Source organism: Megascapheus bottae, chromosome 15, assembly GCF_031878675.1.
Source record: "Megascapheus bottae isolate mThoBot1 chromosome 15, mThoBot2.hap1, whole genome shotgun sequence".
NCBI lineage: Eukaryota > Metazoa > Chordata > Mammalia > Rodentia > Geomyidae > Megascapheus > Megascapheus bottae.
Genome location: NC_143523.1, coordinates 50,114,514 through 50,136,693, shown reverse-complemented (window position 1 = coordinate 50,136,693; position 22,180 = coordinate 50,114,514). Strand labels below are relative to the sequence as shown.

Here is a 22,180-nt window from a genome sequence, read left to right as displayed (position 1 = left end):
CTGTTGGATGGCATTCAGGATCCCCCACATGTACTGATCCACCTCCAGACCCTCCAGCAGAGCGGTTTTACTGCAAAAGAAGACCCTCTGTGACCATGGGACACAAACGAGAGCCCAAGAACGGAGCTTCTCTGTGGAGTTCGGGTTCAGTGCTGTGTTCAGAACAGGAAGAAGTAGGTGGAGCCCCAGGGAGAGGCCAAGGGTGGGGAGTCCTTCTCTCTCTGTGGCCTGGCAGGGATACCCCTGGTGGGGATGGGAATCACTCACTTGCAGACAGGACACCTCCAGGTCCCTCTCTCACAATTCAGCTGCAGGTACGACTCCAGGTCAAAGCACTACAGAGGCAGAGAGAGAGAGAGAGACAGAGAGACAATCAGACAGTCAGACAGACCAGACTACACCCTGGGGAATCTTAGGAAGAAGTTTCTGTTAGGGATGGAGACAGGGAGAGGGTGGAATAAAATGACATGGTAAACCAGTCATGCAGACTCTCCGGTGCCTCTGCCCACCCCACCATCCCTCTCATCAGCACTTTGTACGCACACGACTCCCTGCCTACCATCCTTTGGGAAGTTCTCCTGGTCTTCCCTCCAGCCCTGCTGACACACTGTTTTTGCCTCCTGAGACCAAGAGTGGCCCAGGGACCCAGGACAAAATGGATCAAAACCCAGGGGTGACACCTGGGTTTTGGCAGGAGTGACTCCTCTTCTGGAGAGCAGCCCTCATATAACGCATCTCTCCCCGCCTGGGCTGCCCACAGTTTTTCAGAGCCAGCCTAGACCGTGACACTCATCTCTCAGCCACCTGCTCAGGCAGAGGTATGCCAGCCTGCTCTCTGATTCCCCAACCTGCTGGCCTCTGACATCTACCACAATGACATGTCTAGACATTTCGGGGTACCCGGAAATGGAACCTAAAGGAGAAAGGATGCCCAGGCAATATGTGAGGTCATACTGATGACCAGACCCGGGCCCCGTGGGCCCCTCTGCCTGTCTCTTGCTATCCCTGCCACACCCTGGGTGCCTCGCTGGAGACATGTCTCCTAGAAATGCCCACCTGGACGTGCTTGCAGTCATGGCCCCGAGCTGGCAGCTGGATGCGCCGGAATGTGATGGGACACTTCAAGGACACCTTGATGGCTGTCTGCTCCACGCCATCCTCCCCGTTGAGGGTCGTGTTGCCCGAGGAGGCAGCCACACTGCTGAAATTCCTCTTGACTACAGAGGGCAGAAGAGACATGTGGGTGAGGCGTGAGGCTGGAAGAGGGGAGGGGTAAATCCTGCTGAAGGGGCAAACCCTGAATGTTCCTTATGCCCATGTACAAAGGAGAACTTAATTCCTCAGACTCCGCTCCCCTGAACTTGAACGGGAACTTCAAGGGCGACACATGGCCTGAGGAGGGGATGAGGCATTCTCCTGATCTCTGCAGAACAGACCCCACCCTTTATGAAGCATGGGAGGGGGTGGGTGGATTTCTGCAGAGCTCACAGAAACTCAATCTGGCACTTGTCAGATTTACTGGATCAGCAAAAAGCTCCCTTCAGGCCTAGCCTCACACTCCCTCCCCGCAACCTCCCCACGGACTCACTTTTTGTGATGCAGTGCTCGGCTGGGAGCAGGCGCTTCTTGAGGAGACCCTGTAGCACGGAGCGCACTGAGGGCCTGTGCACCAGCTGCAGCACGAAGAGGTGGGACTGTGGGGATGAGCAGAGAGCACGCTTAGTTCTCACCTTGGGCCTCCATGCCTACCCCATCTGTAGCTTCTGTACTCCAGGTCACCCCAGGCTTAAACAACGCCTCCATGATCTGTAGGACAGGGTCCTCTAGGACCTGGGAGAAGGAGTCCCAGAAGCCAAAAGATACCCAGGGACTGAGAAGCTCTGGGACAGTGTCTCTGCTCCAGGCCAACAAGGTGGACACTGACTCTGACTCTGGAGGGGTTTAATCCTCTAGGTAGTGGAGGTGGGTTTGGAGAAAAAGGGTGGTTAGCCTGTGCAAATTTCATGCAAATGTGGGTGCCCCGGGGGAGGGGCTGAGGAGGGAAATAGAGGCATACGTAGGCTGTGTGGAGGCAGGAGGGGAAAAGGGGAAATGCTTGAGGTCTGAGCACAGAAGCTTTGATCATTCTGGAGACAGGGGTGGCATCCCCAGGACATGTCTTGACCCTGTTCCGGGCCCGCCCAACACACTCACGCAGCAACAGGCTGTCACGGTGATCTGGATGGTGTTGCGACCGGGCTGGCAGACGTGCTTGAGGTGTAGTGGCTTGTGTGAGGTCTTATTGTCGCCACGCTCAATGGTGAGGGGTGTGGCATTGACGCTGACCTGCACGGAGGCCGGCCAGTTGGTGTTCATCTGCCGGTCCTCATGGTGGTAGCACTTGAACTGTAGCTCTAAGTCGGACCTAGAGTCGGGGTGCGGGGTGGGATGGGCTCAGCTTGACTCTGTGAGCCAACCCCCTTCCCCACCTCCAGATGCATCATCAGCCTTCAGCTCCCAGGACCCAATCCTGGTCACTGGTCTTTCCATTGCTCTCTCACCCCAAAGACCCACCCCCAACACCCTGACCCCTCATCATCTCCACACACCTGCTGTACTCCTGTTAGGACCTTCCTGGCATCTCCCATTCCCCCAGGACAGACAGAAGGAACAAAAAGACAGCTGCTATATGACAAGACTAGCTCAGAGGCTAGATCCATGGAAGCAGCCCTTACAGGCCAGGGCACCTCTAAGGAAGGGGTATGGCGGTACAGGCACTCTCAGTTTAGGCCCATTTACATATTGGATATTCTTCTCTCTAAGCATCTTAGCTCTTGAGTCCTGAAGGCCCTCTGGAGGCCAGTGCCACTCAGAGCAGTCTAGGGGATCTGTGTGAGTCTGAGTGTGTGTGTGTGTGTGTGTGTGTGTGTGTGGTGGCTTGTCCAGAGCAGAGCCCCATCTCCCGTCTTTGGGATGCTCACTGGTAGCTAGCTAGTTCTAGGCACCAGGTGACCATGTGAGTGAGCTTTGCCCAAGTACGAAAGACACAGATGAAGACGCTTTAGGTTGATTATGGCCTCTTGAAGCTGTTGGCCCATGTTTCAGATCTGCCTCTTGCCGGCTGTGGGAACCTATTAATGCTCTTCTCCAGCTTGCTTCCTCATTTGTCAAGATCACAGCAAGACAAAAACCCAGGTGCTGGCCTGGGAGCGGCCCTCCACGCCCTGTCCTCAAGCCTGTCCTTAGGGTGAGGGTCAGCCTTACTGGGTCAGGTCCCTGCCTGTATAGGTCGGTAGTGGTCGCTGAGCCTGCCTGGCCCTTCCTGCTGCCCTGTATCTCTGTGGCTCTTCCCAGCCTTGGGTGGCTGGTTCCTGCCCTGAGCCTGTGGGTTCCACATGACCTCCCCTGGGACTTGGGAAGACGGGATGCACAGGTAAGGGTGACAGGAAGGTATGGCCACAACCTGTGCAGGCCCCACCGGGACGATGCTCACCTCCACATCAGCGTCTGGTGGACTGTGGGCCTCAGGTGGAACACGTGGTTGCTGACGGCCAGGTTGTGCTCCAGGCGGAAGGGCTCCAGCACCACGCCATCCCGCACGGGGAATGTGAGCCGCAGCTCATCGGTGTGGTTGGCTGGAGCGGGCGGGGTGGGGGTGGACACAGGGCTGGTCAGCCACAGACTGCTCGGACCACAGCACGATCTCCCTTGCCCACCTCATGTGCCACCCCCAGGCATGCTCAAGGAACCCAGAGGAGAGCTAGAGCCACAGATACGGTGTTGTGACCACATCCACTATGGAACCCTGGACTTCCTTAAATCTGCTTGACCCCGAATTCCCCAGCTTCTCCTTTTGTTGTCTTGTTTTAGAAAGCCCAGGGTCCTCCTGATGGCCTTTCCCAGCTGGAAGCTGGGAAGTGGCCTGGGGCTGGTACAGCCCCCACCCCACACTTGTAATCTAGATCTGAGTACTGAGGTTTGAAACTAGCTGGGTAGGGAAGTCTGTGAGGCCTGTATCTCCAATTAACCAGTCCAAAATATCCAATAGTGAAGCCATGGCTCTAGCACTAACCTTTGAGGAAAAAAAAAAAAAAGCAAAGGGATAGCACCCAGGTCCCGGGGTTCAAGCCCTAGTACTGGCATACACACACACACACACCCGCACCTGCACACACATTCCAAGTAGAGCTTTTCTACAAAGTGCTCCCATGCCTCTGCACGGTTCTGCACAGGCAGGCAGCCCAGCACCCAGACATCTTGTTTCTGGTCCACTGAGTTCCTGTTTGGAGCCAAATTCAAGGAAATGAAGAAAATGTGTGGGGCTCTTACCTGGGGGTGGCGGCAGAGCGCTCATATTTGGCTTGATGTCTGGTGGGAAAGGTGGTTTGACATCTTGGCTGGGGGACAGGTAGGGAGGGATGCTGCTCCCGGGGGTCATGGGGGGCGTAGGGTTGCCTGGAACAGGCGAGTGGGGGTAATTTGCCACAGGAACCGGCCTGGGAGGCTGGAAGAAAGAGAAACCACAGATGGGCTATGGCTCACAAGCATGGCAGGGGGTCGTGGCTGTGAACTTTCACTGCATCTACTCCTACCTAGGGCTATTCCCCAGGAATGGAATCATCCCAGGGAAATCTTTCTCTCCTTCTGGCCCCCGATCCCTCTGGAAGATAGGCTAGGGAAAGGATTTTCACCCTTCATTCAGGGCCCAAGCCCTGAGCTTCTGCAAAGGCAGGTGGATGCAGATTTCCACACCCACTAGACAAAGTTGCACACAGAGGCTCAGAAGAAGGGGAACTTGTCTGCCCAGGAAGGGAGGAGAGCGGCGACCAGCCTGGCAGCCTCCCATACATTGTGGCTCGAGGATCCTCTTGGGGTCCTTGATTCACGTTTCCTCTTTCTCTCTCAATTCTCTAGGGCCTTTGTGTGTCTTTAGCCAATCATCAGAACTGCAGACTTTATATGGTGGGTATACTTCCCCCATGAACCCCAAAAAGCTGGGTCTGCAAAGTGTGGAATTTCTAAGAATGATGGTGGTACATACCCTGTTGACATTCCCTTGGCTGTAGTTGCTGTAGCTGCTCCCCGAGAAGGCATTGTTCTGTCCATTAAACTGTTCTGGCTGTTGAAAACAGGATAGGCAGCTTGGTGAGTGGAGGGCATAAGCGCTCCCTCCCTGATTCTCCCCTGAGACTGGAATCTGAGGAGGGAACTTCAGGCCAGGGAGGGCCATCCAGACTGGTCTGGAGTCTACCCATAGCTATCAGCTTAGCAAAGGCATCCACAAAAATAGCAACACCTGCTGGGCGCAGGTGGCTAATGCCTGTCCGTAATCTTAGCTACTCAGGAGGCTGAGATCTGAGGATCGCAGATCAACGTCAGCCCAGGCAGAAAAGTCCCCATGAGGTTCTCATCTCCAAGTGACCACTCAAACACTGGAAATGGTACTGTGGCTCAAAGTGGTAGAGCACTAGCCTTGAGCAAAAGAGCTCAGGGATAGCACCTAGGCCTTGAGTTCAAGGCCCAGGACCACCACCACCAACCAGCAAAAATATCATCAACATCTAGTAGGCTGAAGTTGGGAGTCAAGACGGCAAAGACACAAGGCAGGTGACCATGTCTGCCAGCATGATTGTTCGTTGAGTCAGTATAAAATAGGGCAATGATGCCATCCCTCTAGAGAATGAGTTTCATGGTTCTCCTGAAGGAAAAGCCTAGAGGCCCCAGGATACTTGTCACAATATCCTTATAGAGTAAAACATCTTCAGTTAGGCTCTGGTAGCTCACACCTGTAATCCTGGCTACTCAGAAGGCTGAGATCTGAGGATCCTGGTTTGAATCCAGGTTGGGCACGTAAACCCTAGACTCTTATCTCCAATTAGCTAGCAGAATTATTGAAACAGAGGTGTGATTCAGTTTAAGCCCTACTACTGGGGAGCATGAGCATGCATATGTGTGTGCGCACACACACACACACACAGAAAAGCAAAACAAAAACAAGAGGAGAAAAAAGTAAACTCAAATACCCATGGTGTATGTATATATATATAATATATATACATATATGTTTATATATCTATATACATATAATGATCTCTGTGGCAATAATTAACATACTATAAATTCAGGCTAAGTACTAGTTCATGCCTATATCCTAGCTGCTTAGGAGAATGGGATCTCAGAGTCATAGTTCCAAGCTAGCCTGGGCAGTAAAGTCTACCAAATTACCAATGAATCACCCAAACAAGCAAATGAAAAACCCTGTAAGTGAAGCTGTGAATCAAGTGGTAGAGTGCCAGTTTTGCGCGAAAAAGCTAAGGGAACATGCCCAGACTCTGACATCAAGCCCCAGGACCAATACAAAAATAAAAACAACCACAAAAACCCCAAATCCTACCTGGGTAAACAAAACAAAACAAACAAAAAAACCCAAACAGATTCAAGACTGGCTTCAATAACTGCTTCATTGCTGCCCTATCTGCATGGAGATAACAGTTTACATAATAAAATGTTAATATATTCAGGGTATATTCTTTAAAAAAAAAACCCACAACTTTATTGTTATTTCCTTGTTGGTGCCATAAATAACAAGAAAAAAAATCGCTATCCAAATTCTGTAAAAATAGGAACCAGGAAAAGCCAGTCTGCCTTCCTGTCCACTGACACCAGACTCCAAGCATGGAGCTTCTGTAAGAAAACATGAATGTATTGTATGGTCCTCCCTGAAATCTCCCCTGGATGCTTCTTCAGGGAGCACATATCAGGGTCAGGACTCAGGGTGGGGCCACAGATGGGAACAGTAAGCATGGGAGATTTGAGGCATCACCAGGGTGTGCACTCACCTTGTAATACTGCCCCATGTTGACGGTGGGGGGCGGGTACTGCCCAGTGCTGGGCTGACTTGGCATCCTTTGCCCAGGGTAGTTGGGGGAGGTGAGTGGCCTTGGTGGAGTAGGAGTGGGGTACTGGCCTGGCTGGGTGGGGAATTGGCTGTTTGGTCCATATTGCTGGCTTCCATAGTTGGGCTGTGGCTGCAGAGAGAGGACAGGAGAAAGGCTGTCACGTCCCTGTCACCTATCTGCTCCCTCTAATTCCAGAACTGAATTCAGGAAATCATTCCTTGACTCTAACCACGAACACCCTCCCTGCCTAGAAAAGGAGGCAGTCTGAACCAGATGGTGCCTTCAACTCAAGCACAGGTCCTGCCTGGCCAGCTCATGGCCCACCTTCCAATGAAGCCATTCTTCCCGACTCACTTGTCCTTTGACACTTTCAGAGCATCTCTACCAGGCCATTTTAAGGGGGCTGAATTCTAAAGCGTGCCTTTGTGTCTCATAGTGTTTGCATCGGGTATGTTGCCCCCTTCTGTGGTACCCCAAAGTAGCAGGCCACTGGATGTGCTCTCCAAAAGCACCCTACAGTCTGAGGGCAGATCTAAGCTCACACTCAGCAGAACAGTGAGCAATGTCTAGATCTAGGCCACTGTCAACCTGCCACGTTTGCAGAGATCAGGAGAACGGGCTGGTGAAGGGGCTGGACAATCCCTCCTGGCAGAGGAGATTCAGACAGGGGACATTCTCTGCCTGGAACATCAAGCTCCTCATCTGGGCTTGTCTTATGTGGTACACTCAGGGGTATGGCAGGCGACGGTGCTCCTGTGTATGGTGGGGCATGTCAGAGTGGCCAGCACTTCAGGAACTCTCCATGACTCACTCATGTGGAATGCTCTGGCTATTCTGAATACAGAGCTCATCCTTCAGCATTCTGTGCCTCTCTCCACGGCAGGTGTGTGGTGTCTGGTGCCTGCGGCTTACCAAACAGAAGAATCTTGCAGGGACCAGGTAACCTGACTCAAATCTACCCTAAAGTTCCACCATCTCTCTGCTGGGATAAGCGTGTCTGGCAAGATGAAGGCCAGAGCTCCTCATCAGCACCTGGCCTGGGATCAAGCACTGCACATCCGGACAACAGTTGCGCAGTGTGGAAAGTGCTCCGTGAGGAAGACAAGTATTCCTTTAGGAGCCAGGGAGACAGGCATGGTCATTCAAGACTATAACCCTAGCTGCTCGGGAGGCAGAGAAGGAAGGATCAAAGTTTGAGGCTGGCCCAAGGATAAAAGCCTAGGATGGCCTAAAGCATAAAATGAGATCATATTCCCAAAATAAAGGCACTGGAAGAGTTGTGCAAGTGACAGAGTGCTTAGTATGAGACTCTTGAGTTCAATATTCAGCAACACACACACACACACACACACACACACACACACACACACACACACACACACACACACACACACAATCTCATCCAAGTTCTCATTCCTTAAGGCTGAGGAGGCAGAGAAGAGGCCTCAGCAACCGTGTGGTATACCAGGAGTCAGGCCAGCAGCTCGAGGTCCCCCAAGGACAGCCATGATCCTGTCTTTCTCATACCCACTGTCCCCCGCCACCCCCTTCCCTGAACTAGTGCCAACTAGTTAAGAGGGTCAGGGTTTGCTCCAGCCTCCAGGATAGTTAGCAAAGTCTCTGGCCCCCATTCTTGAGTCTCCATTCTTCATCAGACTCTGGATAACCTCTGGCCAGTGCCAGGGTAGATGTGGGAGGGAACAATTAAGGAACTTGGTTTCTTTGGTCTGGAGACTTAGGCCACAGTGTGAAACCAGATGGTCTGAGAGTGGGGTGCTTATAAAGTGGGCTTCAGTACGTGAACAATTGAGGCAGGCTTCATGGGGTAGGGGGTAAAGGGAAGCATGGCTGAGGGAGGTGTCACTGTCACAGCTACATGACTTGCTCAAGTTGGCAGATGACAGCCACATCTCAACCCCCAGGAGTTTAGACTCCCAGAGCCCTTTCTTTTGGCCCCATCCATAGCCCCTGACACTAGTCTTCAGGGCCAGCCCTTCCCAGTCTCAACCTGTTTCCACACTCACCTCTCCGGGGTATGGCCTCTTTATGCTCTGAATAGGGAGGGACTGGGGCCGGGGGCCCGGGTACGTCTGCTGGGGCATCCGCTGCCCATGTGTGCCAAAGGGGCTGATGCCGGGAGGCCGGGGCTGGTTCATGCCCATGGGAGGGCCGCTCATCCCCGAGGGAGTCATGCCAGCTGCCATGCTGGCAGGGTTCATGCTACCCCCCATGGAGGCAGGCCCACGTGGCCCGGGCTGGTTCATGAATTGGCTGTTATACGCCTGGGTGGGACCCATCTGGAAAGAGGAACAGACCTTCAACGGGAGAAGAAGAAGAAAAAAAAAAAAAGAATAAAATGCCACATGCATTGAAAGTGCAGGGAGGGCAGGGTAGGGGGGTGGGGCTAAGGGATAAGGGGCACTTTCCTGTATGGCTTGCTGCTACTGACCAGGCCCCCAGAGGAGGCTCTGTCCTTCTGGGCTCACTGTTGCCCTCTGCAGGCCACACAGAAAAGATGTAGCTGGGGCATTAAGGGAGGGCAGGGAGCAATCACTCCAATGCACAGGCAGCATTTCCAGGGAGGCAGGCAAGAGGACCAGGGTGGGGGCTGGGGAGGGCAGGGGGAGGATACAGGAGAGGGAGACAGATGAGGATGGAGGCTGAAGTCCTTTCCTGCAAGCCCTGGCGCCTGGTCAATGGAGAACACATACCCTCCATTTACCAAGACATGGCCCTAGCTTCCATTTCTATCTAGCTGCTCCGTGGACCCACCTCCACGCCTCCTGTCCTGCATCGTTAAGGGGCACCCCTTCTCCTCACATCCAACCCCATCCTTCTGAAGGTCTGGGGAGTTTCCCTGAGGCCTGAACAGGACCCACAGAGGGCATTAATAGGACAGAACTGGCCTTCAAGTTCTGGGGACAGGCTGGGAAGAAGGCCATGTCAGGCACTGAGTCCACCCACTCACTCTTTGGGGATGAGGGTTCCCGGAGAGCAATGCCAAACCTCTTCCCCCCATCCCTAACACCAACCACCAACCCACACCGAACACAGCACCCAAATATCCCCGCTGTCTCCAGGGCACGGCCACACCAGATCCTAGCACACTGCCTTCCCTCCATGTGCTTCCACGGAGAGCCAGCACACGGACCAGCTCCCTGGTGGAAAGCACCCACACCCAGCTCACTTCCCCAGGCTAGACGGGGACCAGGGGACCCTTACCGGTCCATACTGGTTTATATCCTTGTTCTGTGTCTCCTGCAAAGCTGCCACTGTAGCCGTGGCTGTGGCCGTGGCTGTGGCAGCGGCGGCTGCTACTGCAGCTGCTGCGGCTGCAGCTGCAGGCTGAGTGAAGTCGGCTGGTGGCCTGGTGTGTGGAGGGATGCCCATGCCTGCAGGGGCGTTAGGACCCCCAGGGTAACTGTGGGGAGAAAAGGGTAGAAGAGTTACAGATGGAGCCGTGTCTGATCCTAGCTGGGCTAGGAAGACAGGGATGGGGCAGTACCCAGGGCCTTCCCGCACCCAGCTCGTGCACCTGGAGACAGCAGAATGCAGAGCCCAGGGTGGGCAGGGGCTTCTTGAGCTGGTGGTCACCACCAGTTGGTAGTGGCTGACTGCAGTTGTTGGTGCTAGGTGGTGCCTAGCATGTCTTCATCACCCCGAGTACATGGAGTCTTAGAACACCCGGGCCTGGTGCCCAAGCCCCCCCAGTGTTGCATGGCGGGGCTGTGGTCAGTTCTAGGAGCTAGGCAGAGCTAAGGCCTGGGTAGAATTGGGGTGGCTTGTCTGCTTTGCTCTGCCTCACCCCAAATCTCTCCTAGGGGTTCCCTGCTCCTTCTTCTATAAAATGGGGGACTTTAGTCTCCACCTCATTCTTACTTCCTAGATGAGGCACAGCTCTAAGGCAAATGACCCCGGGGCCTCTGCTCTTTAGCATCTTTCAGTTGGTGGAAATAAAGCACACAAGGATCACTTTGAGAGGCGAGCATGTCACCCGGCTTGTGTAGTTTCTGATCCTATGACCAGCCCCCAACCCTGATAGGTTACCAGGACTAAGGCAGGTGACAGCCATGCTCACACTTCCCGGGCTGGCATCTGCACTGGCACACGGAGGGAGGGGGGAGGGGAAGGGAGGGGCTGATCTGCTCACCTGGCCCCGAAGCCCCCGCTGCCGGGGTAGCTGGGCCGTCCGTACATGCTCGGCTGGATATAAGGCTGTGCAGGGCCGGCCTTGGTGGAGAACTGCTGCTGCTGCCCAGCAAACTGGGGGGAGTTGAGGCCGGGGTTGCTGGTGGTCATGCCTGATGCCATGGGGTTGCCGCCTGGATTCATGGGGTTGTTGGCATTGGCCATGGGGTTCCCCAGGACCTGTTAGCACAGAGAGTGGCAGTCACCCATGGAGGGGTCATGGGGAAAAGGAAGAAATCGAGGCACGGGGAGTGGTGCCAAAGGGGCGTGGCAGGTGGCATGAACCATCCCCACGAGGTATGAGAGCTTCCGACAGGGATGGGGTTTGGTGATGGGGGGAGCAAGGAAGTGTTTTAGGAACCCCAGGGAAGCACAAAGTCTCCCTCCACGCTGAAATGCAATCACTTGCTGAAATCTAACTCTGGCCACGCAAAGGCCAAAGACCTCCACTTTACAGAACTCTAACAACACAGAGAAAGTTCTCTTGCTTATCCAATCAGAGTAAATGTTGCTTACCCTATCACCTGCTATACCCTAGAAAGCTAGCCCCCTCTCCCCACAACACACTCTGAAAGCCCTCTAAGGGAAGGCCCCATGAGACAATCTACAACTGAGGCAACTGGAGACCATTTCTGGGCATGGAAGTGGATGGCCCCTGCAAGCAGGGCTCCAGAGCTGGAGGGTGATGGCGAGGGCAGGGGGTGGGGGGGAGCAGGCACAAGGCGGTGGTGGCCTGAGAGCGCAGGGCATGAGAGGGTAGGCTACTTTCTAGAAGAGGATCTAACTGGAAACAGAACAGGCGCTTACCTGGCTCTGGGAGGTGTTGGTCACTCCCCACACCGTGGTAACCACGGAGAGGGAGCCGGGAGGCTGGTTGGTATTCTGCTGCCAGGGGACAGAATCATAGGGAAATGACCCATCACTGCAAAGGAGACAGAAGAAGGCCCATTAGGGCTGCTGGACCAGGGCTCTGGTGGCCCAGCCAGTATCTTCACCCCACTGGCATGCCATCCTATATCATGGTCACCCCAGGCCCATGCCGTGTCCTGTGCACTGTGACAGGCCATGCACAAGTGGCTACTCTCCACCCTCTCCTGCCTGGCTGTCTCACCTGGGCCCAAAGTCTTTAGGCCATGTCAAGAAGGAAGCAGCGTCACTTGAGGCTCACCCTGAGCCTCTTCTTCACTCTATCTCTGGCCCTCACTCAGGAGATGCCTGGGGCTCCGGGCCCAGCCTCAGTAGAAGCTGGAAGGCCATGTCTGAGAGCTCTTTCTCTACCGGAGGCTGCCTCTGGCCTGGCCTTTGGAATGTAGGTTTCCTGTTTCCCCCACCCCCACCCCACAAACCCCTACTTATCACTTACACTCTATGCTTCACCCCATCTCCTGCTACATTCTGAAGCACTCAACCTACCCTACACACCTAAGGCTCAACTTGATCAGAGCCCCTCACAGCTTCCAATGCAGGTCAAGCCCAAAGACTTAAGAATGATTTACCTGACTGGCTACCTCCCCCGACCCCATCAGTACCATCTTCTCTGAGCTGTCCCTGGACCGCTCTTCTGTTACCAGTGTCCCCTGACTCCCTCCCTAGCTAAGCAGGGCCTACCTGGATGTGTGAGGCCTCCCTAAAGGAACCAATCCATATCAGACGCAAGGGTTCTGCCTCTCTGGTGGGCCTGCCTTAGGCCTACTAGGTAAGGGTGAAGGGAGGTGTCCGTGCTGGAGGAAAGGCAGGTGTGGGGTACAGTTTCCAAGGGCTCTGGTTCTTTCCCAAAATCCCAGACATGGACCGCAGGAAGAACAGTCCATGTCTGTCACTGGCTGCATTGCAGGTATTTCATTGGGCTGAGGTGTGAAAAGCAGGTGTCTACAGATGGGCACGCTGGTGTGTCCTGTGCCAGGGTGAGTGGTGGGGCCGCTGCTGCCCAGGGACCCAGCCCTCGTGAGCTCAGGGCCCTGGGGCAGGTTTCTGTGCTCAGCTTCCTTTTTTGCAATAATAAGGGCATGAGAACAATACCTCATGCACTCCATGTTTGCCAGCTGCATACCTCAAGATCCACAAGGAACAAGACAGAGCATCATGGGAAATAAAATATTGAGCCTACTTCTCAGAACACAGAACCCTGGGGCCTCAGGGATCCCTCCACTGACACTGGGAATCTGGATATGTTTTTTTTTTTTTTTTTGTAGGATATGGCTTTACAAAGTAAAGAAGAGATCCTGAGTACCTGCTCTTTAGCATGGCGACTAAATATGCAGGAATAGGCAAGGGTTCTCTTAGCAACCTAACAAAACAAGCCCCAGTTTGTCTCTTCTCCCCCCTGTTCTCACTGATACCCCTGGCCAGTGTCTGCTACAGGGTGACTGCTGTTCTTACACCCCACTGGAAGCTGGCCCCTGCACCCTGCAGGGTACCGTCCTGCCGCACTGGAGGCTCTCAACCAAGCTTAGTTCCAACTTCTCTGTGGTGGGTGGGACTTGTGGGCCAAAACAGGTTCTTTCCTGTTTGATCCCATTCCTCTCCACATGCTTGTGAGAAGCAGTTAAACGACAGTGCCCAAAGTAGGCATCCCTACCACCTGGCTGGCACACTCACTACCCCACAGAAAAGACTCACATCTGACATGTACACAGGGAGCCAGCAGACGCGTGCCCTGGGAGATGTGGCATGTACACCAGGAAGTGACAGGTTCCCCATGGGGGTGGGGGCTGTAGGACACACAGGCTTCCCTTCCATAGGCATCTCCACATTTGTGGGGCTGGTGACTCTTATGCTGAAGGCTCACACCTGTGCAGTCCCCATTGCAGTAAGCCTGCTGATATGTCACCGGGGGAGAGCGGGGAGCCTAGTCTGATGCACAGGCTCATGGCTGTGCCTGCTACCAGACAGAACGGAGGAACTTGCTAGGGCTTGCCTAAGGAGCTCAGAGATGTCCTTTGATAAACACTGTTTAGTCTACAGCATATGAAGCCTAGGTAGGGGTGCTTTGGTATTTGGGGGCCACCCACTGGAAAGTACTTTTCTCCTTGGTACATTCCTGACTTCTGTGCAAAGGGAGAGCAGATCTCCAGGGACCTGAGAGCCTCAACTCTGTTGGTGATCCTGCCCCACTCCATACAACCTGATCCTGCTTGGCACTGATCTGAAATCACCAAAGGCCCTCATATATAGGCCCATCCAGGCAAAACTGGCCCCCACTCACTCATCTCACCCGAGGGGCCAGACCAGAAGCCATGCCTGCCACGTGCCTCCTCATTCGGGCAGTTGTGTCCCCACTGTGCCTCTTCTCATTCTAGAAGCTTGGTTACCAGGAATAGACCAGGAAGCCTAGCCCTTTGGCATGAAATTCTGCCAGCTCCTTGCACTAGGTTAGAGCCTCCTGCTTTGTTTCTCTCGCCCAAGGAGTTGCTGCTTTGAGGTCTTAGGCTCCTCAAGTCTGGCTTGATGTTCTTACATACTGAGAGGCCTGAGAGGCTGAACACAAAAAGGTACCCAGGAAAAGGCCACTGCTCCAGGGGGATGCTGAGAATAAACTGTATGTCCACTCACAAAGCCTGATTGCCCAATACCTGCAGTATCTGTGGCCACTTGGGCCTTGGGGCCCAGGGAAGGGCAATGATCCCAGCTCTCCAGGTAGAACAGAGAGTTAGCTTGTTCCCCTTCCTATAAGCAGTGTCAGGGTCCTCATCTGCAAAGTGGGTGTGATCACAGACCACCCCCCAGGGGCTGCAGTGAGAGCTGGCTACTGGTATTATCATGCTCTGACAGTGACCCCCAAAGGGGGCTACACCATCCCTGGTTTTCTCAAGAAAGTCATTGTGGGGTATGTATGTATGTGTGTGGGTGGTGGTGGTGCCTTTTAGCATAAAGGGACAGGGGCAATTCAAAGTTGGGCCTCACAGACAGCAGAGAAAATTCAAACAGCATCCATCCCCTGAGAAGATGCTTTACATAGGAAATCACTTCCCTTAGCCTTGGGTGGCTCAGCTGAAAGGGAGCCAGGGATTGGAAATTATTATTATTATTATTATTATTATTATTTTGTGGCTTGAACTCAGGGCCTGGGCTCTGTACCTGTGCTTCTCTGTGGTCAAGGCTAGTGCTCTACCATTTGAGCCACAGCCTCTGTTTATGGTATTGAGGAATCAAACACAGGGCTTCCTGCATGTTAGGCAAGCAACTACCACTAAGCCATACTCCCAGCCTGGAAGATTATTTTTCAGTATAACATTTTGAAATTTTGCAGGATTACAGGTCACTTATAGGATCTGGAGCTTGTTGGCTCTGCCACTGACAGCTTCAGCCTCCTCATCTAAACACTGCCATAGGATGAAATGTGAGAGAACTCAAGCCAAGACCAGTGTGGTATTTGCCAGACAGGCATTCATTCTCACTCTTATTTCTCTAGCACAGCCATGGTGTGTGCTCCCCCAGTCACATGAAGGTGTTGTCCTTTGAGGACTTACTCACCTAATAGGAAGGACTCGTACCAGTGATTCCTGACTGTTAACTGAAGAGAATGTGCTTTCCAAGCTCTGAGACTTTCCTGTTTGCCTGCCTCTCTCCAGCTGGTGAACTCCTACCCATACTTCTAAGCCTAGCTGCATAATCCCTTTGATGATCGTCCTAGCAGAACCAAGGGTATTTTTCTGTTTGCCGAGCATATTTTATATCTTTATTTTTTTCTTGTAGCAGTACTGAGGCTTGAACTCAGAACCTGGGTATCATCTTTTAGCTTTTCTGCTCAAGGCTACCACTCTTATCATTTGAGCCATAGCTTCGTTCTCGGCTTTCTGAGGCTTCATTGGAAATCGAGGAGTCTCACAGGCTTTCCTGTGGGTTGATCCTCAGACCTCAATCTCCCAAGTAACTAGGATTCACAGGCGTGAACCACTTACTGGTGCCCGGCCTGGCAGGCATCTATTTCATATAGAGCTCTTCCTGTGGTGAATACCCTACATGGTTTACATGTCTGTGTGCCAGCTCCACAGTGATTGAGGTTGGTTTCCTGAATGCAAGAAAATAAGCTAGCCCAGGGATAAAGGAGGTGATTCCTAGCTCTGCCCCTACCCCACCCCCTACCTCCCACCTCTGGAGTCAGTGTCTACACTGGCATCCCCAGAAGGCAGAGAAGGGGAGGGAGAGGTGGGCTATTTCTTGCCTGGCACTTGTGGCAGCTGTTTTATTTGGGAGAAGCAAGCAGTTCCCACTATGGGCGCTGTCAGAACCTAATTAATTTCCCCAATCCAGCTCTATGGGTGGGGCTGTGGGCCAGGCTGTACATCGGCGGCTAATGAAAGGTTAAGCCAGTGAGAAGCTGAAGCGCCTGGTCTCTTTTAATTTCAGGGAGCCATTAACAGCATTCTCCATCATCACAATTACCAGGGCTGGCTTCCTCACCTCTGTGGAACCCAGAAGGGACATGCGCACTTCCCGCACAGGAGAGGGTGTGAAAATTTTCCAAGGAGAACGCAGAAAGGGAAAAGCTCCTTACATCTTAGCAATCTGGAGCAGATGGATGGAGTTAGATGTGTGGCTCTTTCCATTTTCTTTTCTGTGTTTTTCTTTCCTTTTTTTTTCCCCCTTTAACATTTTTTCTTAACATTTCTTGGGCAAAAAGGGTCTACTACAAACTGAGCTTTTGGCGCATCGCCACAGAAAAGAGCTAAAAACGGCTGCGAAGATCAGGGAGAAGATGGCAGCTGGTTTTGATTGACCTTCTCTCTCGGCTGGCCAAATGAACACATACTAGATGGTACTAGGCTCTGAGGGCTAGAGAGTAGCCTGGGCTGCAGGGGTAAACAGAGAGTCCACGGGGCTCCTGCAATATGCATTCTGGTCCGGCTCTTAATGTTATTCCCTCTATGGATGAGGAAACAGGCACAGAGAGGTTGAGACACTGCTCATTTTGCCCAGCTGAAAGACAACTGAGGTGATGATCCTCACACCTGGAAGAGGAAGGTAGCCTCTGATCTTGAGCCTTTGTAATCAAATTAACAGCACAAACAAGATTTAGTAGGCTCCTAATTACCTTTGCAATGCTAATTTGCATACAGATAACGTACTAATCATACATGACTGTTTTAACCACTCATTAAAAGCTTGACAGAGCCAGGCTGTAGTGATTTATGCCTATAATCTTAGCTATATACAGTAGGTATACATCACAGCTGGATGCCAGCTTGGACAAAGAAGTCCATGAGGCTCTCATCGCCAATTAACCAGCAAAAATCCAAAAGTGGAGGTGTGGCTCAAGTGGTGGAGCATAAGTCTTGAGCGGAAAATCGAAGGGAAAATATAAGACCCTGAGTTTAAGTTCTGGCCAACCACTGAAGGCCACAGAACAAATGCCAGATGGATCTTCAAGCTCCCTGCCAAGTTGTTTTGCACTGTCTATCAAGAGCTGATCTTGTGTGTGTGCGCGAACGTATGTCCACGTGTGTGTGTGGGGGGGGGGCTGCTGCCCATCTCTTATAAAGCCATCGTGAAGTTATAGAGCCCATGTGGCCATTTCCAGCTCAAGTCTTTGCTAGTCAAGACCCCTCATCCTTGAGAAGGGTCCTGGCCTGTTTTCTCCTCTGGAATCCAGCCCCAGGCTGCCTCTAACCAGGCCTTCATCAGCAAGTTCCCAGTTTTGCCCAGTGACTTACTTCTCCACTGGCCAGACTGAGTTTTTCTAGAGTGGAGATATTCTGCATCTCTGCCCAGCTCCAGGATAGAGTCATCTCATTCCTGATGAGCTCAACTCAATGAAGACCCAGTAAAGGGGTGGCTGTGGTCCAGATATGGCACTCTCTGGCCCAAATGATCATGGCCAAGCAAATCTGAGACAGGTCTATAGTGAGAACACTGGCCCAACATCATCAACCTGAGCAAAATGACTCCGGGTAAAGAAGGTGAGGCAGGATGTGACAAGAGCAGATGACAGGCTGGATGATTCTGGAGAGATGATGGCTGGGTCAGAATGGTGAACCTAAAGTATCACACCAAGAGCACTGCCCAGCCATGTTGATGAGATGACATCATCTGTTGCCCGTGCTCAGCGCTAGAAATAGCCTACAGCTTTTAACCTGATTGAGGTGAAGGGAAACGAACGGTGTGTGTGTGGTGTTTGCTCCTCCAAAGTCTTGGTTCTTAAGTCTAGGAGTGATACCACTCAATTCCTCTGAATATGTAAGGGTGTTTTTGCTGTTGCAGTGCTTAGGAGAAGCAGCTACTTATTAGAAGAATCATTAGGCAGCAATCCCCCAATAGTAAACATTCCACCAAACTCTGCACAGGCCATTGGCCATCTCCCAATCCACAGGAATACTGGCACAGGGCGGAGGTAGCTGTGACTATTAGTTGGGGTGGGCTTGGTTGGGGTGATGCTGTCCAGGCAGGGGACACTAGCCCTAATGAGTGAACCAAAGCCTTCTCTAGTTCACAGTCAACAAGCCTCTAATTCAATTTATAAGCGTGGATGATGGAGCTCCTAGTTCTGCATGCAGTGTGCTCTGGGCCACCAGTTCCTCGATCGGGAGGGATAATGAGAGCCGATCAGACTGCAAATGTTCTCCCTGTTCATTAGCAGGGTGCGCCCAGGGAATGCAGACAGTATGACAAGCCCCGCTGTTCCCAGGTCAGCCTGCAGAGGGCTGCAGAGAGCAGCCAGGCTCAGCAAGGTGCCCTCCAAATAATTAACTGGGGGAAAGAACTAATCCTGGCCACGGGCTCATGTGTGGCTAGTGCAGAGCAGCCTGGCCAGCGTCTAGGTGCCCAGAGGCCTAAAATAAGCGTGTTCCTACCCAGGATTCCAGTCTTTTGGCAGATCTGGCCCAGGCTCATATGGCTTCATTGCGATGGGTGTAGGCTGGGTTGTGTTCCTCCATTAGGGTGACACCACCAGTCCCAAGACCCTTCTGACATCCTGCCTGCTCTCGGTTTTCTTGATTTTTCCTAAGTCTGCTCAGGAAAGAGTCAGAAAGGTCCTGGTTCATGGCTCCCAATATTCTACCTGATACTTTGAAGGAGAGACAGTCCCCTAGGGAAGGACTTGGCCGGTGGGGGTTGGGGAGTACTGCTCTCTTCCTATTTTTGCCCTTTCCTTTTCATTCCCACCCCCTCCTTTCCTTCCTTTCTATATGTTTTTCCATCTTGCTATATAGCCCAGGCTGGCCTCAAATTCCTCTGTAGCTAGGATTATAAGCATGTATCATTACATCCAGCTCAAAACAGCATTCATTCACTATGGAGATTTTTATTTTTAATTAAGAAAAGAGGAAAGGAAAAACAAGTGCCTCTCTGAAGACCTGAGAGTCTCCCAGTTGCTCAGAGGCCCTGCCCCAGACCCCAGTTCTTACATCCCGGGGCTGGGGGATTCCCAGGGAGACCTGTGCATCTGCACAGGGAGGCACCTGCCCACTCACCTGTGCGACAGAGTGGGTTTCATGGAGCTCATGGAGTTGAGGGGGGGCTGCATGGGGAGTTTCCCAGGGGGGTCGCTCTGACGGCTCTTCTGATGTCGGAGCAGCAGCAGGCGGCCAAGCTCCTCACACCAGGAGGACAGCAGGGCTGTAAGGAAGGACAGGGTGGTCAGTGGGCATCCTGGCTATCATCCAGCTTCCACCACACCCTTCCCACACTGGGTGATGCCAGCTTGGCTCCCAGGATTCAGTAAGCAGCGTTTTCCTCCGTGAAAGGAGACTAACACCCCCACTCCCCCACGAAGGATTCCAAAACATCCATTGCTAAAGGTTAGTCGGAGGGGACAGCGTTTACTGACAACCACACTGAGAAGCACTATGGAGTCCAGACAGTGAAGATGTGGTCAGAGATGGAGCCAAGGAGGGATGGGAGAGGACAGGAGAATGGTAACACTTCATGTTCAGGGCAGGTAGGCACTACCTTCAGACATGTCTCCTCAGACTGGGACTCAACTTCCTCCAACTCCCCTTTGGACTTTTTTTTTTTTTTTTTTGCCAGTCCCTGGGCTTGGGCTCAGGGCCTGAGCACTGTCCTTGGACTTTCTCAAGGCTAGACCTCTTGGGCCACAGCACCACTCCTGGCTTTTTTCTATGTATGTGGTACTGAGGAGTCGAACCTGGGTCTTTGTGCATGCTAGGCAAACACTCTACCACTAGGCCAAACTCCTGGCCCTCTCTTTTGGACTTTTAAGGAATTCTTTCCCCAATGTGCACTTTGAACAGCTCTACCTGGCTTCTCCCCGTGGATACGTTAAGCCTGTGTGCACAACCAGGAGTGTCTTTAGGGAACCTCCTTGACCCCGAGACTCCCACCCGAAACACACATAGTACCTGCCTTCTCACCAAACCCACTGCTGGTCACTGCACTGCTGGGCATTAGGAAAGGAAGGATGTTTCAGAGTGGAGGGGGGTAGAGGGTTATGGGAGAGACTGCCACAGCCACCACACATGGGAATAGGCACAAGCCAGGCTGATGTCCAGGCTGAGTGAGCTTTGAATAAACTGATAATGGGGAAGGGGTGGAGAAGGTGATTTTCTTTCATCCTTCACTGTCCCAATGTGGTTGCCAGAGGCCAAAAAGCATTGTATAGATCAGCGAGTCTCTCAGCCTGGGCTCCATTCACAGCTGTGTGACTGTAAGCTGCTCACAGACCCCTTCTGGGCCTCAACGTGTTTGGAGGTAAAGAGGTGTCACCTCCTTGCTGTGCCCTCCTGACTGTGAGAAGGGGCAGATGAGAACACTGAGAGAGACATCCTGGGAACCCCACTTCAGCTCATTATCTCCTCTTGCTGAGTCCCTGGAAATAAGCCCATCCCTTCTCTTCAAGGTCTTCAGTGTGCATGCAAATTTGCTCCCCCATTTGTGCGTGTGTGAATGTGTGTGTACACATAAGTACGCAGATACTACTGGGACCTGAACTCAGGGTCTGGAAGCTGTTCTGTAGCTTTTTTGCTCAAGGTTGGCACTCTGCCACTTGAGCCACAGCTCCACTTGTGGCTCTCTGCTAGTTAATTGAAGGTAAGAGTCTCACAGAATTTCTTGCCTGGGCTGGTCTAACTGCAATCCTCAGATCCAAGCCTCCTGAGTAGCTAGGATTACAGGCATGAGCCATGGCTGCCCAGCTGGGGTGAATTTTAAAGGATTTCATGTGGGCCCCTGCTCCATCTGTGCGGGTGCCCTGGCTGCCATCACACAGGGAAGAAAGTGTGAAGGAGGAGAGGTCCTTCCCCTCGCCTCTCACATGCTCAGAAACTGGCAAGGCTCCTCCAGTGGTGCCCAGCACACATCTGCTGTGGCTAGAGGGAAAGCTGCCTATTCAATGAGGCTGGAACAAACAGAAGTGCATTTCCAGATTGCTCCATTCTTCTCCAGGCCCCTCGTTACGTTCCTTGTGTGGGGGCACTGGGCATCTGGGAACTCATTTGCATGCCAAGCACGAGGCAGCCTGATCACAGCGCCAGGACGTTCACCGCCAGCCAGCACAAAGGACTGCAGATGGTGCGGCCCACCGCGTCTTCCTAGCCTTGCTCTCTCTGAGGGAAAGCATGCACACCACACTAAGGGGCTAGGGCTTTCCTTCCCCTTCACCGGCCACCTGCTTGGCCAAGGGTGCCCCTTTTCTTCCTGTCGCTAGCGGAGTGCTATCTGGAGAGGGAATTAAGGCAGAGGCAAGCTTTTGTGCAGAGCCTAGTCACAGGGGCCTGACATGCTACAAGCAGACATGGTGTGTGTGCGTGCGTGTGTGTGTGTGTGTGTGTGTGTTAGGCAGCCACAACTACTTCACACACCTTGAAGACTGCATTCTTGCAACCGAAAGGGCACGTGGGACAGTGAGGGAGGGCTGCTTCTGCCCTCTACCCCCTCAGCAGAGAGGCTGGCTACTTGCAGAGGCTGCATGTCAGTTTCCTCCCCTCCTAGACCCCTGGACAGTAAGTGGGTACAGAGTAGGCTGTCACCGTGGCCCAGATCAACAGGAACTGTGGGGAGGCAAATGTTGATGACTGACAACAAGAGGGAACTGGAAGTCCCCCCCTCCCCCCAAAAAAGGAGAACCTGGGCAGCATGCTCTGGAGCCTGACAGGTCAAGGCAGAGGCAGGTAGGGACTGCACAAAGGCTGGGGCGGGGTGGGGGTCAGCAATGTACC

The 22,180-nt window shown here is 52.9% G+C and overlaps 1 protein-coding gene across 1 annotated transcript in view; it reads right to left on the bottom strand.

The window, feature by feature from the left end:
* Zmiz1 (zinc finger MIZ-type containing 1) overlaps positions 1 to 22,180 on the bottom strand; it is a 212,724-nt gene that overhangs the window by 8,093 nt on the left and 182,451 nt on the right. Inside the window, exons 8-21 of the mRNA XM_090346671.1 lie at positions 19,478 to 19,622; positions 11,874 to 11,988; positions 11,029 to 11,246; positions 10,101 to 10,299; positions 8,903 to 9,175; positions 6,819 to 7,007; positions 5,021 to 5,098; positions 4,309 to 4,483; positions 3,473 to 3,614; positions 2,194 to 2,404; positions 1,589 to 1,694; positions 1,057 to 1,217; positions 268 to 335; positions 2 to 70 (exon numbers count right to left, since the gene is read on the bottom strand). Of these exons, the coding sequence (XP_090202797.1) occupies positions 2 to 70; positions 268 to 335; positions 1,057 to 1,217; positions 1,589 to 1,694; positions 2,194 to 2,404; positions 3,473 to 3,614; positions 4,309 to 4,483; positions 5,021 to 5,098; positions 6,819 to 7,007; positions 8,903 to 9,175; positions 10,101 to 10,299; positions 11,029 to 11,246; positions 11,874 to 11,988; positions 19,478 to 19,622 (2,149 nt within the window). The remainder of the gene's footprint in view (position 1; positions 71 to 267; positions 336 to 1,056; positions 1,218 to 1,588; positions 1,695 to 2,193; positions 2,405 to 3,472; positions 3,615 to 4,308; positions 4,484 to 5,020; positions 5,099 to 6,818; positions 7,008 to 8,902; positions 9,176 to 10,100; positions 10,300 to 11,028; positions 11,247 to 11,873; positions 11,989 to 19,477; positions 19,623 to 22,180) is intronic.